The sequence below is a fragment of the Manacus candei genome, unplaced genomic scaffold, assembly GCF_025592945.1.
Source record: "Manacus candei isolate 608988 ecotype Guabito, Panama unplaced genomic scaffold, ASM2559294v1 h1tg000014l, whole genome shotgun sequence".
Classification (NCBI taxonomy): domain Eukaryota; kingdom Metazoa; phylum Chordata; class Aves; order Passeriformes; family Pipridae; genus Manacus; species Manacus candei.
In genome coordinates, this window is record NW_026138062.1 from 18,116,056 (window position 1) to 18,128,352 (window position 12,297).

The 12,297-nt window shown below is 42.4% G+C and overlaps 1 protein-coding gene across 7 annotated transcripts in view; it reads left to right on the plus strand.

Moving 5' to 3' along the window:
* The first annotated feature begins 8,940 nt into the window (after positions 1–8,940).
* DHRS12 (dehydrogenase/reductase 12) overlaps positions 8,941–12,297 on the plus strand; it is a 38,871-nt gene continuing 35,514 nt past the window's right edge. For 2 of the 7 annotated variants that reach the window (XR_007903321.1, XM_051780218.1), the window contains exons 1-2: positions 8,950–9,771; positions 10,416–10,549. Coding sequence is in view for 6 of the 7 variants with exons in the window: in XM_051780218.1 (XP_051636178.1) it covers positions 9,716–9,771; positions 10,416–10,549 (190 nt within the window). In the remaining variant the exon portion in view is untranslated. Of the gene's footprint in view, positions 9,772–10,415; positions 10,550–12,297 lie in introns of all 7 variants that reach the window. The other 5 variants (XM_051780222.1, XM_051780219.1, XM_051780216.1 and 2 more) reach the window with 5 other exon arrangements.

The window sequence follows — 12,297 nt, forward strand, 5'->3', positions numbered from 1 at the left end:
AGCATCAGTGTAGCATTCCCCTGCTCTGCTTCCCCCTCAGGAGAAGTCACAGTCAGGCTGCCCCTGTTCTGAAACCAATGGAACAGGAATTACTAACACTGCTGTCTGACTTAGGCCATGCACAGTTGTATGTAGGGAGATATGAGCAATGGAAAACTTTCCTTTTATTTGTGAGCCTCAAATTGGATCTGGGAGAAATCACTGGCTCTGTTTAGCAAAGAGCTGCTCTACTACATGTTCTCCACTGCTTCTCTAGTGGTACCTTACTTTTCTAAAACATAACTGCTGCCAGTGGTGAAATGCTAGAACTCTTTTCCACCCCAAAAACTTCACTGGCTCAGCACTGAGCTCCTGGATTTCAGTCTTCAGTTCTGAACTGATCTAAGGGATTTTACCTTTAGCAGAGAGCATCTTTCATTCATTAAGATACCAAAGTGATTAAGAGATTGCCTATCAGCAGGCATAACTCCATCCATCACTCAAACACAGCAAAGCAGCTGTTCATCATTACACATAAATTTTATCCAGAAGCTTGGAACAGGCATAAAACTAGAAAATATACTCAGTTGATAATGCAAAAGAAATTTAAAAAGAAAGTAACTCCACCCACAGGACTCCAGTACATACTTCCTCATTCTTGCAAAATGCTGCTAGAATTATTCTTAATCACAAGGATTTAAAAGCTAATACTCTTGATTTAAGTCTGAATTGATTCCCGTGTCACTGTTTATCCAGTGATCCCACAGAAAATGATGATGTGCTCCTAGTTGAGCAAATATGAGATCATTTTAGTTCAGCTCAGAGAAGAAGAGACATAAGCTAAGTCACATTCCCTTGTGTTTGCTGTGTGCCTGTGTGAGCATAGTTACAGCAGCTCAGCACATGTGCAATGATTTACCAAACTCCAGCCACACAATCGTAAGGCTGAGGCCTATGCTTAATTCATGGGAGGCTAAGACTGACTGATTCTCTACAGTCTGACATGGAGAATTAATTCTATAGATAAGAGAACCCAGTGCATCCATTGACATCTAGGAAAAGTGCTGCCAAATCCCAGTGCTAGTGTTCAGTACCTGGTCAGTACAAATGCAAAATTATAGAGGAGGCAAAAAGTATTTGTGAAATACTTTGAAGTTATACAATCATGCAGATGTGGAGCAGGGACACCTGGTTTTGGGCATGTGATTACACACAACTGAGTTACAGTGACTTACTAAGTTAGCACTCCTGACATACCATTGGCAGCATAGTTTCTCTGGAGTCGCCACAATGGCAACCTAAACCTATTAGTTTAGCTGGAGGCACTTGATCTCGCTTTGGGGTTAAGCCAGGAACATGTGCATGGGCCACAGCACCTTAACTTGCAAGCACCAGCTTTTTAAATTGCTACAAACTGATGGTGTTACAGACATATGCTCAGTCCCTGCAGAAGTAGGCAGGTGTGGAGGAATTAAGTCATTACAGCCCAAAGGTCAAGTGGCTGAAAATACAGTCTACACCTTAAAATATTTAGTATTTTGCCACTAGACTAAAATGACAAACTGAAAACATTCTTTTTTTTCACAGTAATATAAATTTCTTAGGAAAATTGAACAAAATATATCCTTAAGCTACTTATTATGAACTCAAACCAGCTGTAACTGTTTCAGTTAAATCATCTCCCCTTCTTGAGAAAGAAAGGTCTATTTCCAGCATTTAAAGGAAAAAATGTACATTATTTCAATGAATTAGATAGCCTGCTCACTGCTAGTTGTGAGTACTACAGAAATCTAATAATATAAAGATACAAAGACAATTCTGTATGCACACACTGACTCTATACATATCATAAATGCAATCATAGTACTCATGAAATAAGTTGCACTTATTACAGTTTATTGCCCACAGTATATTTGTTCTCCCACTACTCCACCTTCTTTAGCAATGAGCATAATATTCCAAAGCTCTAAGAGAGCAGCTTCCCACAGCTATTTTAGAAGCTGCAGACAGATAGGCAATGTTTTGTTCCTTCATTCCAAATGTTGAACACAGACAGCTTCTACCTGCTGACCCAAAGAAGAGAAAAAAGAAGAGCATCAGACATATCAAGACCTCATCTCTTCAGGAGTGGAAATAGGAATATTGTGCTGTCAGAGAAGATGATATCTCTCACACAGCACTTGCTTCATGAGCTTCATGAGATCCCAAGACATCAGACTTTAAAACTACAAGGTGACTGCGCAGAAAAAAAATAAAGAAGCAGAAGCTATTCTGAGTTGTGCCAAGAGCTGTTTTGAATGTCTCAGATCCTGAAATGTGAATAGTTGGTGTAAAAGACCCTAAATGCTTTGACTTTAGAGGTAAAGGGCTACAAAGGTTAAAACGGTGATAACTAGTATATATTGTACAACATTCTAAACCAGATCAGTTTCTATAAGTTATCTTGAATCTTATCTCTGAGTATTGATCTTCTCCATATTTTAGTTGGTAGGGACCTTGCATCACAATGGGGAGCCATGTATGTTCTATATATAATATAGAAAGGATTGTTATATCAGGACTGCAATTTTAAACTGTTGCTTCTTGGCGTAAGTTTCTTCGGGTTCCTGTTTACTGCTGGAGTAGATGAAAGTCCCACAGGTGTTAGCCATGGGAGGAAATAGAAGACACTTTTAGAAAGCACAATATTGAGGGAAAATAAAAAAGGCTGACAAGTGCCATCTAATATTGCATAGTACAAGAAAACAAAGTAGAAGGAAACTGCTAAAAAGAACAATGTCATATTGCAAGGTTTCTGAACAAATTGTATGAAACTCAGAAATCATGTATATGTGTAATACTGAATTTCTACCAAATGTCTTATTTGAATAAAAATAAGTGTAAGTGCATGGGCCTATGTGACTGCAGTCTAAAAATTAAGGTACTTTACGTTTACCAGTCATGCTAATTACAATCAACCCTGCTGCAATTTCACTGAGATGAATAGTTATATCAGAGACTGATTTCGCCCACAGATTTGAATCTAAGCCATAGTGACGCTTCTGTACGATTATTAGCACTCAAGCAAAGGCAGAACCTGTGATACCTTTCCACATCCTGCAGTACAGCAGCTCAAATGTGAGAGGGCCTCTGAGATGCAAACTGTGGGCCTGTAGGCCAACATACATGAAAGTTTTCTTTTAACAAGGTCCTCTTGATGTCCAGATGAGTTAGGTAACTGCATATTGAAGGGAGTACAAGAAAGATGAAGAGGGACTTTTTACAAGACAGGACAAGTGACAGGACAAGGGGGAATGGACTTACACTGAAAGAGAGTAGGTTTAGATTAGCTATTAGGAAGAAATTCTTTACTGTGAGGGTGGTGAGGCACGGAACAGGTTGCCCAGAGAAGTTGTGGATGCCCCCATCCCTGGAAGTGTTTAAGGACAAGTTGGATGGAGCTCTGAGCAACCTGGTCTAATGAAAGGTGACCCTGTCCACAACAAGGGGGTTGGAACTATATTATCTCTAAGGTCCTTTCCAACCCAGGCATTCTACGATTCTATGATATCCTGTGGATTTGATTCTCAGTCCTTTGGAAAAAAACCCCAAACAAACCTTTCAGTACCAATATAGAATGAATACACAGGGTGCAAGCAGTGGAGGAAAAAAACCCACTATGCACACTTATTCACAAGTTGTTGTAGAAAACACCTTTTTATTATCATTGCTTACTTTTGCTTTTTGTATCACTATTCTACTTCTGCATGGATTTTACAATACTAGTTCATCAATATTATTTATCAGAATATATCAGAAAATGAGTTGCTTCAGTATTTTTACTGGACTTAAAAAAAAAAAAATAATTGTCCTGTACAACAGGTGAAATAAGACTTTTACTAAAGTTCTGTTATAACAGTATGTGGACTGCTTGGAGACACAAAACTTCAGTCTATTCCTTTTGTATTTGAACACAACTTAAAACAACCATGTCAGCCGAGGTGTGATTGTTACCCTGCTTTTCAGTACCTCTCGGAGGATACATACTATTAGATAACATCTGCAATTTGGTAACAGTTGCTATAGAATAATCAATGCTAATAAGAAGCAAGATTTGCAGAAGAATAAGAAATAAAAGAATAGAGTATAGCAGAGGTCACCTGAGTCAATAAGCCCATGAACATTCCTGTCCAACAGCTGGTAGTAAGAGCAGTAAGTTCTAGTAGAAGAGTAGTAAGGAAAAAAACAGGTAGCTGAAGAAAATCACTTTCACAGCCTAGCAACAAACACACGCATTCAAGTATGTTGCCTGCTGTAATGACAAAGAATTTTTCAGTCATGGGAATAATAAAATTATATTTTACTGACTAAAAAAATTATTTTCTAGGACGCATATCAACTATAAAGCTCGTATTATTTTTAGAAAAATTACATACTTAAGCACGGATAAACTATTTGATACACTGGAGATTAATTAAGTTGGCGGCAGGTTTAGCTGTTTTTCCCAGGCAACTCTTTTTCACTTTGGGAGGACACTCAGCAGCCCTTCTCCTTGCCAGGACATATCTGACCCTGGGAAGCCCTACAGGTTCTCAGAGACCAGGGCATTAAGCAAATCTAGACTTCTGATAAGACACAGTATGAGATTCCTTTTACTGGCCCCTGAGCTAAAAGGAGTGATTAAGCTGATGACATACTGCCACATTTGTTTCTCGGTAACAAAAGGCTATTTGGTCTGGGGAAAGCCCAGCTCTTCACTGGAAACAACACTTGATGACAGCAGCTGGCAATCTTAGTGATGACTGGGGTACATAACAAAGCAAGCACCCTACTGTACACAAAAACACCACACAGGCCAGAACTTAACCCCTCCCTGCATTCCAGACGAGCAGCTTTTGCTTCTCTCACCCTGCTATTACCATAAGCACGTCAGACATGGCCCTGAGACCTCAGGGCATGAATGTTCCTCTTCAAGCACTCACCAAACTCTGCTTCATCCAAGTAACGGGATAAGTGTCGACTGCCTCTCCACAAATTGCCAACTGCTCTAAATTGCTGGTACACTGACTGGGGCAGTGCTAGTTTCTAAAGCAGGAGTTCTCAAGTGTTCTGCCTCCAGAGCTGAGGCCAGCATGGCAAAAGCACGGTTGGGAGTGGCTCCCACAGCAACAGTGGCTTGCACACAGTTGCCACTTCTTTGGAAACCTGGCCCCAATTCTAGATGCTGAACTTTTCTGCAAATCTGGACCTTAAAGCCTGTGCCTGTTCCCACTGCAGTCAGTGGCGACCGAATCAGTTCTGATTGATTTAATGGGGGCAGGCACAGAGACTTAATTAGAAAATTAGTAGCTGCAAGGAAAGGAGAGAATGCACAACAGCCTGCCAGATCTCTGGCATGAAGTAAGCAAAGGAGCCAGTTGTTCTTCAGACTGAGATTTTAGCCTCTCAACAAAAACCCTCAAAAAAAAAAAAAAAGGAGGATAATAAAAGAGATTGGCTAAATGGCCTTGAAGCTGCTTTAAACATCTTGTATAATATATAATTGTTTTTCAGCTCTTGAGTACTCTGTCTACCTTTTAGATCTGTCCCCTGGGAAGAAAATATGAAACATTCTGAAACACACAGCCCTTGAAAGCAATAGGTATTTTCAACTTTTCTTTTGTGTTGGAGATAATTAACACTTTGCTTAAAACTCCTTGCTCTTTGACAGGTACAAAGATGAATCAAGTCCAAAGTGTATTTTTCATATTAGTCCAGCTGAATGCCAGAGAGCTATTTTCCACCAGCTCTTGTTTTAAGAAAATACTGAGATTCTCAATTCATTACTGCATGAAAAGTCCTCACATCTGGAAGCTCACAGCCACAATACTCCAGAATTTTTGCTTTGAGGATTACCTGAATTCATGCAGGGCCTGCCTAACAGGCTTAGGGGCTGTTTCTGCACTGGTAAATGCATCTAACAGAATGCAGGATCACCAGTGCCAAGCTGTGCAGTGTGAATCCTGGTGCAGTCTCATCCATAGATCTTGGGAACAAATTATCCCTTGAGCAAACTATTGTCCTGATGATATCTGAGCTTGTTTTAGACAGAAGTATTTGCTTAATAGCTATTGGGAGCCTCGGCATCAACAATAATTTGCCTAGTATGGGCAATAAGAGGATCAGGACCTGGGAAGTATTTGATAGTGCAGATACACCTGAAGTGTTGCAGTCCTTAAGGGAAGGAGTTAACTTAGTATGTTTTATTAAGGCTAAGCACTGCATTGTGTTTATTATCCAGGGTGAAGCCATTTTGTTCTTTGCTCAAATGAGGGAAATGTCAGGAGCTCCAGAGACTCATGGCTCTCTTGATCCCCCCACTTGGGAGATCCAGAATGTGGGAGAGCCAGATTACACATATATATCAGTAGCTGGCTGTGACAGCTATCTGAAATGTTGTCTGCCAATCCATGAGAAAAATTCTTTGTTTAAAAAAATCCCTCATGTTCAGAGCAGCGTCCTATCAGAAATTATTGCTAAGCTAGTAGCACTCAAGAAACCAGAAGATGTAACTTCCTCACTTTTCAAAGCTCCAAGATGTATTCTAATTCAGCTAACTAGATGCATCAACCTAGAATTAAGTGCCAAAAGCAACATACGCAGCCAAACTTTTGATGTGGGCAGAAATTTCCCTGTGAGAATACTGTGATGCAGGCCTTTCATTAGCACCATTAGCACCACCCAACTCTTGGCAAAGGTACATCTTGCCTTTCTCCTGCACATGACCCCATATTGCCTCATCATCATGATAGCTGGATTAGGAGAGAGCACTAATACAATCTGTACAGTCTCCTGCCTCTGGAACAACAATACAAAAGCACACCACCACAGGGGGTGAAGTGAGGTAGCAGACACATCTAGGTGTTAGGACAGTGTGCAACAGGTCCCTTCTGATGTGAAAGCTGGAAAATCTTGGAGGTCTTTTCCAGCCTTAATGATGGATTCTATGAAGCTGTTCAGATAGATAGAGTGTTGTGACAGTTCCTTTCTGGGTGCAAGCTTAGGCCCTCAGTAAAGAAAAAGCAAGTGTTTCTAAGCAGAAATACTCTAAGTTGAATGTGCTCAGGGATTGTTGCATGCTGGCAAGGGCATAGTTTCTGAGCATTTACAAAATCTCCTTAAAATGGCATTTGTTAGAAGGGTATGGGTAGCATTACAGTATTTATAGAATATCCTCTGAGAAAATTCTGTGTGTACCAGGATGACTCCGGTACTCAACTCTACATTAAAACATCTTCTCTAATGTTAATACAAGAAATATGCTGTAATTACCCATTACTACTTAACCCCAAAATATTATGAGCTGCTCCCATTGTCTGGCTGCCATAATCTATTTTTTGACTCATGGACAGCTTCTGTCATGCATACTCACATTAGTTAGTACCTCAGGGCTGCATCATCCAGCATCTTGCTGATCACAGTCCAAATGGTTTAGCGTGCAAGGAATTGGCTGTATCTGCATACAGTTCATTTACTTTCAGAGATCAGCAGACTGCAGGGATGTACTCCTTAATTTATGAGAATATAGGCTGAGACTACAAACAAAACACATCGGAGTCATCATCCCATTCTGCTTGTACTAGCCACAGTCTCAGTACTTAAGAAATAAATACAGAAACACAGAAATGACAAGGGAATAAAACACAACCTGGTTTATTGCATTTATTCACAGGAGCTTCCATTGTTTTGTTTGGGCTTTGCTAATGTTTTTCAAAATGAAACCATATTTCCTGTAAAGAATGCAGCTAATTCTGTGGCATAAGCAGCTGTGGAACATTATTATTCTCCTAACAGCACACTGAGATGCAGAGAGGGTTATGAAGCCCAAGGTAAGACAGTCTCTAACTAGTATGAAAATGTGGAGCAGCACTGCAGTTTTCTGCCTGGATATTCATAACAGCAGGCATGCCCACATAATTCTCTGGATTTCCCCTGCTGAGCCAGGGTTTGAGGAAAGTAACCATGCAGACTTCTCTGGGCTGTGAGGGAAAGGGAGAAGCTGAAGGGCTTCCTGGGCATGGGACAGAAAGAAGGAAGGGGGGACATTACCTCAGCCTGCATGCAGGACTTGCACAAGCCTAACATCTGCTCTGTTCAGAGCGAGTGTGATTATCAGACATCATCACAGCAGTTTAGGCTGTACAGTTTTGGTTGCCAATTGCATGTTATCGGTGATGGTCACAAAACTATTTCCATGTACTCACAGACATCACAGCACATGTCCATAGTTTAGGCTGCCACTCAATTTCTACTATATGAAATAACGTTCTGCCACTCACACTACTGCCAAGCTGTTCCTTTCTGCGCCCAAAGTCTCCATTTCAAGCAACAGAATCAGGATGAATTGTTTAGGAATACTTTAGTCACAAACTCCCAGGCATTTCCAAGAACAAGATCAGTTAAAACTGACTCAGGCTATTGGTTTTTTAATAGAGTCTTTCAGCTGTTTTAATAAGAACAAGCATTTTTAGATTTCATGCAAAAGCACAAGATGTAGCTGGATGGTCTCTGCATGGAAGAAAACATCACTGTGAAAATGTATCTCTTTGCCCTCTGAAAACTCTTACTTCACACACAACACACAGTACAAGCGGACAGTGCACAGTTCACCAAGTTCAAAACTGTAACTTGATAGTGGGAAGTGCCTTTTGTATGAGCCTAATACTCACACAATGTGCTGAGAAAGTGGAAGACTTTAGTATGAGGCCTTTGCCAGCGCGAAGAGATTTAGAAAAAAAAGTATCAGACTATCATACAGGATCAAAAAAGAATATTCCCATTTCTCCCCTATCTCTGCTATTGAAACCAGGCAACTTAAGCTCTTGAAAACTTAGATAGGGTTCTCTGCATATGACCTCCCCACATCACGTGAAATACATGAATTTATCTAACTTGCACACTGAACTTTCTAAGTGTGTAGTCTTTTCATGTACTTAAAAGCATAATTATACCTATAATGACAATTTCCTTATGGCTAACATGGGCTGTCCAGATGTACAACTCCAAGTGATTCTCTTGGGCTTCATAGCGCCAAAGCACATACCAGAGGAACTGAAAACACATTTTGAGTTTCACTTCCCCTACTGCAACAGCCATATGTGTACCCTTTCCTTACTGGTATACTTTGCTCCATTAGTAGGAGCTGGATATTTAATGGATTTGTTATGCAAAACGCTCCTTGGTGAAGCACAACACGGTTATGTTTCTGTGAGAGCATCCCTTTGACAGCTTTCCAGGGCAGAGGGTGCAGGCATAGATCCTGGAACTCTGCTCCCCGTTCCCAAAACACAACACTCCGTTTGCAGTCCTGGATTAGCTGGCAGCAGCATCTGTCCTGACCAGGTGCCCTGGGAAACTCTCCATCCTTCCTCTGCCACCACCATCACCAGGCACAGCCATCTCCGGCGCGGCAGGGGCTCGCTGCGGCTAAAGATGGCCTTTGGCCTTGATGGCTAAAGAAGGGTAAAACCCAGAAAAGATAAGCAGAAACAATCCACAAACTGCTGCTGAGGGGGGAACGTGGCACAACTCCCCCCTACTGACAAACTTGTTGCTCGCCCGGCCGCCCGCCCTCGCACCCTCCATCAGTGCTGCCGGTCCGTGGCGGCGAGGACGGCCGGGCGGTGCCGCCCCTCAGCCCTTACCTAACGCGGGCAGGGCTGACCTTATGTAAGGGCAGAGGCGGGGCCGGCACCGCTGTGGTGGAGGCGGCAGCGCCATGTCCTGGTACCGCAACACCGTGTGGTTCGTGAAGGGGCTGCGGGAATACACGAGGTAGGGGCGGCGGCCCCCGAGGGCGGGGAGCGCGGCGTGGGGCGGGCGCAGCGTTCCTGCCCGCCCGCGGGAGTTCAACCAGCTCGAGTTTATTTTGTATTTTCAATCGACCGCTCCCCACCCCGCCAAGCCAAGCAGATTCCCGCCCCTCTCTGTGAGAGCTGCACGGCCCGCCCCGCCCCGGGGCTGCGGCCGGACCCCTTCCCCGCTGTCCAAGGCCGGGATGGGTGATTGTGGTGGGCGAACGCCACGAGGAGCTGCTGTCGTGGACGGGGTTGTAAAGCACTGGCACAGGCTGTCCAGGGAAGTGCTGGAGGCACCGCCCCTGGAAGTGTTCAAAGATCATGTGGCTCCGGCACTTGAGGACATGGGTGGGAGGTGAACGTGGTGGTGGTGCTGGGGTTGATGGTTGGAGTTGATGACCTTAATGGTCTTTTCCAGCCTTGATGATTCTGTGGTACATCACTGGTTGCAGTGTCACTGGCACTGTTTGTGGCCTGTCCCACGAGTACAGAGAGTAACAGGGCAAGGGAGGGCATTCAGTTGAGCTGTGAGAGAAAAGTGCTTTTCAGCTCTCCCCTATGTTTTTTTTTTTCAGAAGGGCTCTCTTCTAGTTTCTTATGGGTGTGTCTTGCTTTATTCAGGGGCGGCTATGAATCTGCTTCCAAGCACTTCAATCCAGCTGATATGGAGGTGGATGTGGCTGGGAGATCCTTCCTGGTCACCGGTGCAAACAGTGGCATTGGCAAGGCCACAGCCAAGGAGATAGCGAGGAGAGGTGAGCTGGAATGCCTTGGAGCTCTGAAGAGTTGATACAGATAACATGGAAGGAAGCAGGTTTGGCCTTCCAGCATAAACACACACAAATGCATGGGATGAGGGGTCATTTTACTGGGCTCTTAGCATGCGTTACAGGTTTAAGCGCAATTGGTGCTGTGAAAACTGGCATAATGAAAACAAATAAGTGCAGAGGATCTGCACAGTGTTTTTTAAGTACATGTTTACCAAAACTATTTATGTTACTGTGGCATCTAAGGATGTTGGTGATTGATCATGGTCTTTTTAAAGCTGATTCAGTACAAGTAGCAGCCTGGCTGAATTTGAACTATTTTGAAGAACTTGTGAATTTATCATATGATGAAAGAAAACAATTGGCTTTGCAAAGCTGAGATGGGAGAGTATAGAAGCAGCAATGTAGTCGTGTTTGATCTTAATGATAATACCTTGGAGTTTGGGCCTTTTGGCTGATTACATGCAATTATTTTTTTTATCTGGCTCTCTGTACGCAAGGAGATGGTATGAACTGGACCTAACTGCTGTTAAAGGATAAATGTAATCCCTTACAGAATTGACAAAATAATTCCTGTTGTGCAAGAGTGATAGGAGTTCTGGCATGTAGAATAAAAAGGAGGAGCTTGTGAGTCTTTGCTCTCTCCTTGCGTGCTTAGGTTTCATAACTATCTTGTGAAGGAAAGTGCGACTCAGTTAAATTAAACTAATTCAGAACTATTAGCATCAAAGAGTCTTTGGGTTAAAGATCTTCATCAGTACCAGCATGTGATTGATATCAAGTTCCCACTACTGCTATTATACATAATAGCTTTATGTAAGTATTGCTTTGTCTGGTGACTGTTTTGCTCACAAATGGATATGCCTGCCAGGTTTTGCAAGCTGGAAGGCTGGCTGGATCTACATGGGATTTGGTCACCGTGTTTAGCAGAACAACCTTGGTCTCAGACTGTGTGTCTGATGCATTGTATGGGCATTGCCTTTAATATGAAATTAAAATGCCTTCCTGATCCTGTTCTCAAACATGTCACTTTGAAACTCAGTGTTGCGGCCCTGGCTTCTAGTTGAATCTCTTAAAGTACACCATGACAAGATAATAAGGATTTCAGACTCAGCAAAAGAATAATCAAGCTTTGTTGGCTTTACTTTCAAGCACTCAGACCTTTCTAACTAATAATGATCTCGATGACAATTTCTGTAGTCCGAGTTCAGCTTTTCTCTGAATTGGTGTCTTATGGGTATGCAGATTTGGGCTTTCCTCTGTGTCTTGTGAACTGCACTTCCGGCTTGATACAGTCTTCTCCCAATTACTCTGACAACTCACATGTGTTAAGTTCAAATAATTTCATCTTTACTGTGGAAAATGTATTTAAATTCCTTTCCTAACCCATAGGTCACACCAAAACTTTCCCTGTGTCCTCAAAGGCAACAAAAAAGTTTATATTCAAAGTCCTTAAAAATGCATCTCTTTTTGTGGAATGTTTTTCTACTGTAGACTCTGAGAATGTTCCCGATCAGCTTGAAGGCCAGCTGCTTCTTCCATGTGTTTAATTTGTACCTGCACACATTAGTTGTGCTGTCCTTTGTGTTTTGGGAAGAGCTTCTTAAACATCTGCAAATGCACATTCTTAACTGCCTTAAGGTCCGTAATTGGAGCCCTCCTTTGCAACGAACTCTGCAGTCACTGTGAGAATGGCCAAAGAAATGAGCCTTGGACACTGCCCCTTCTGATTGGCT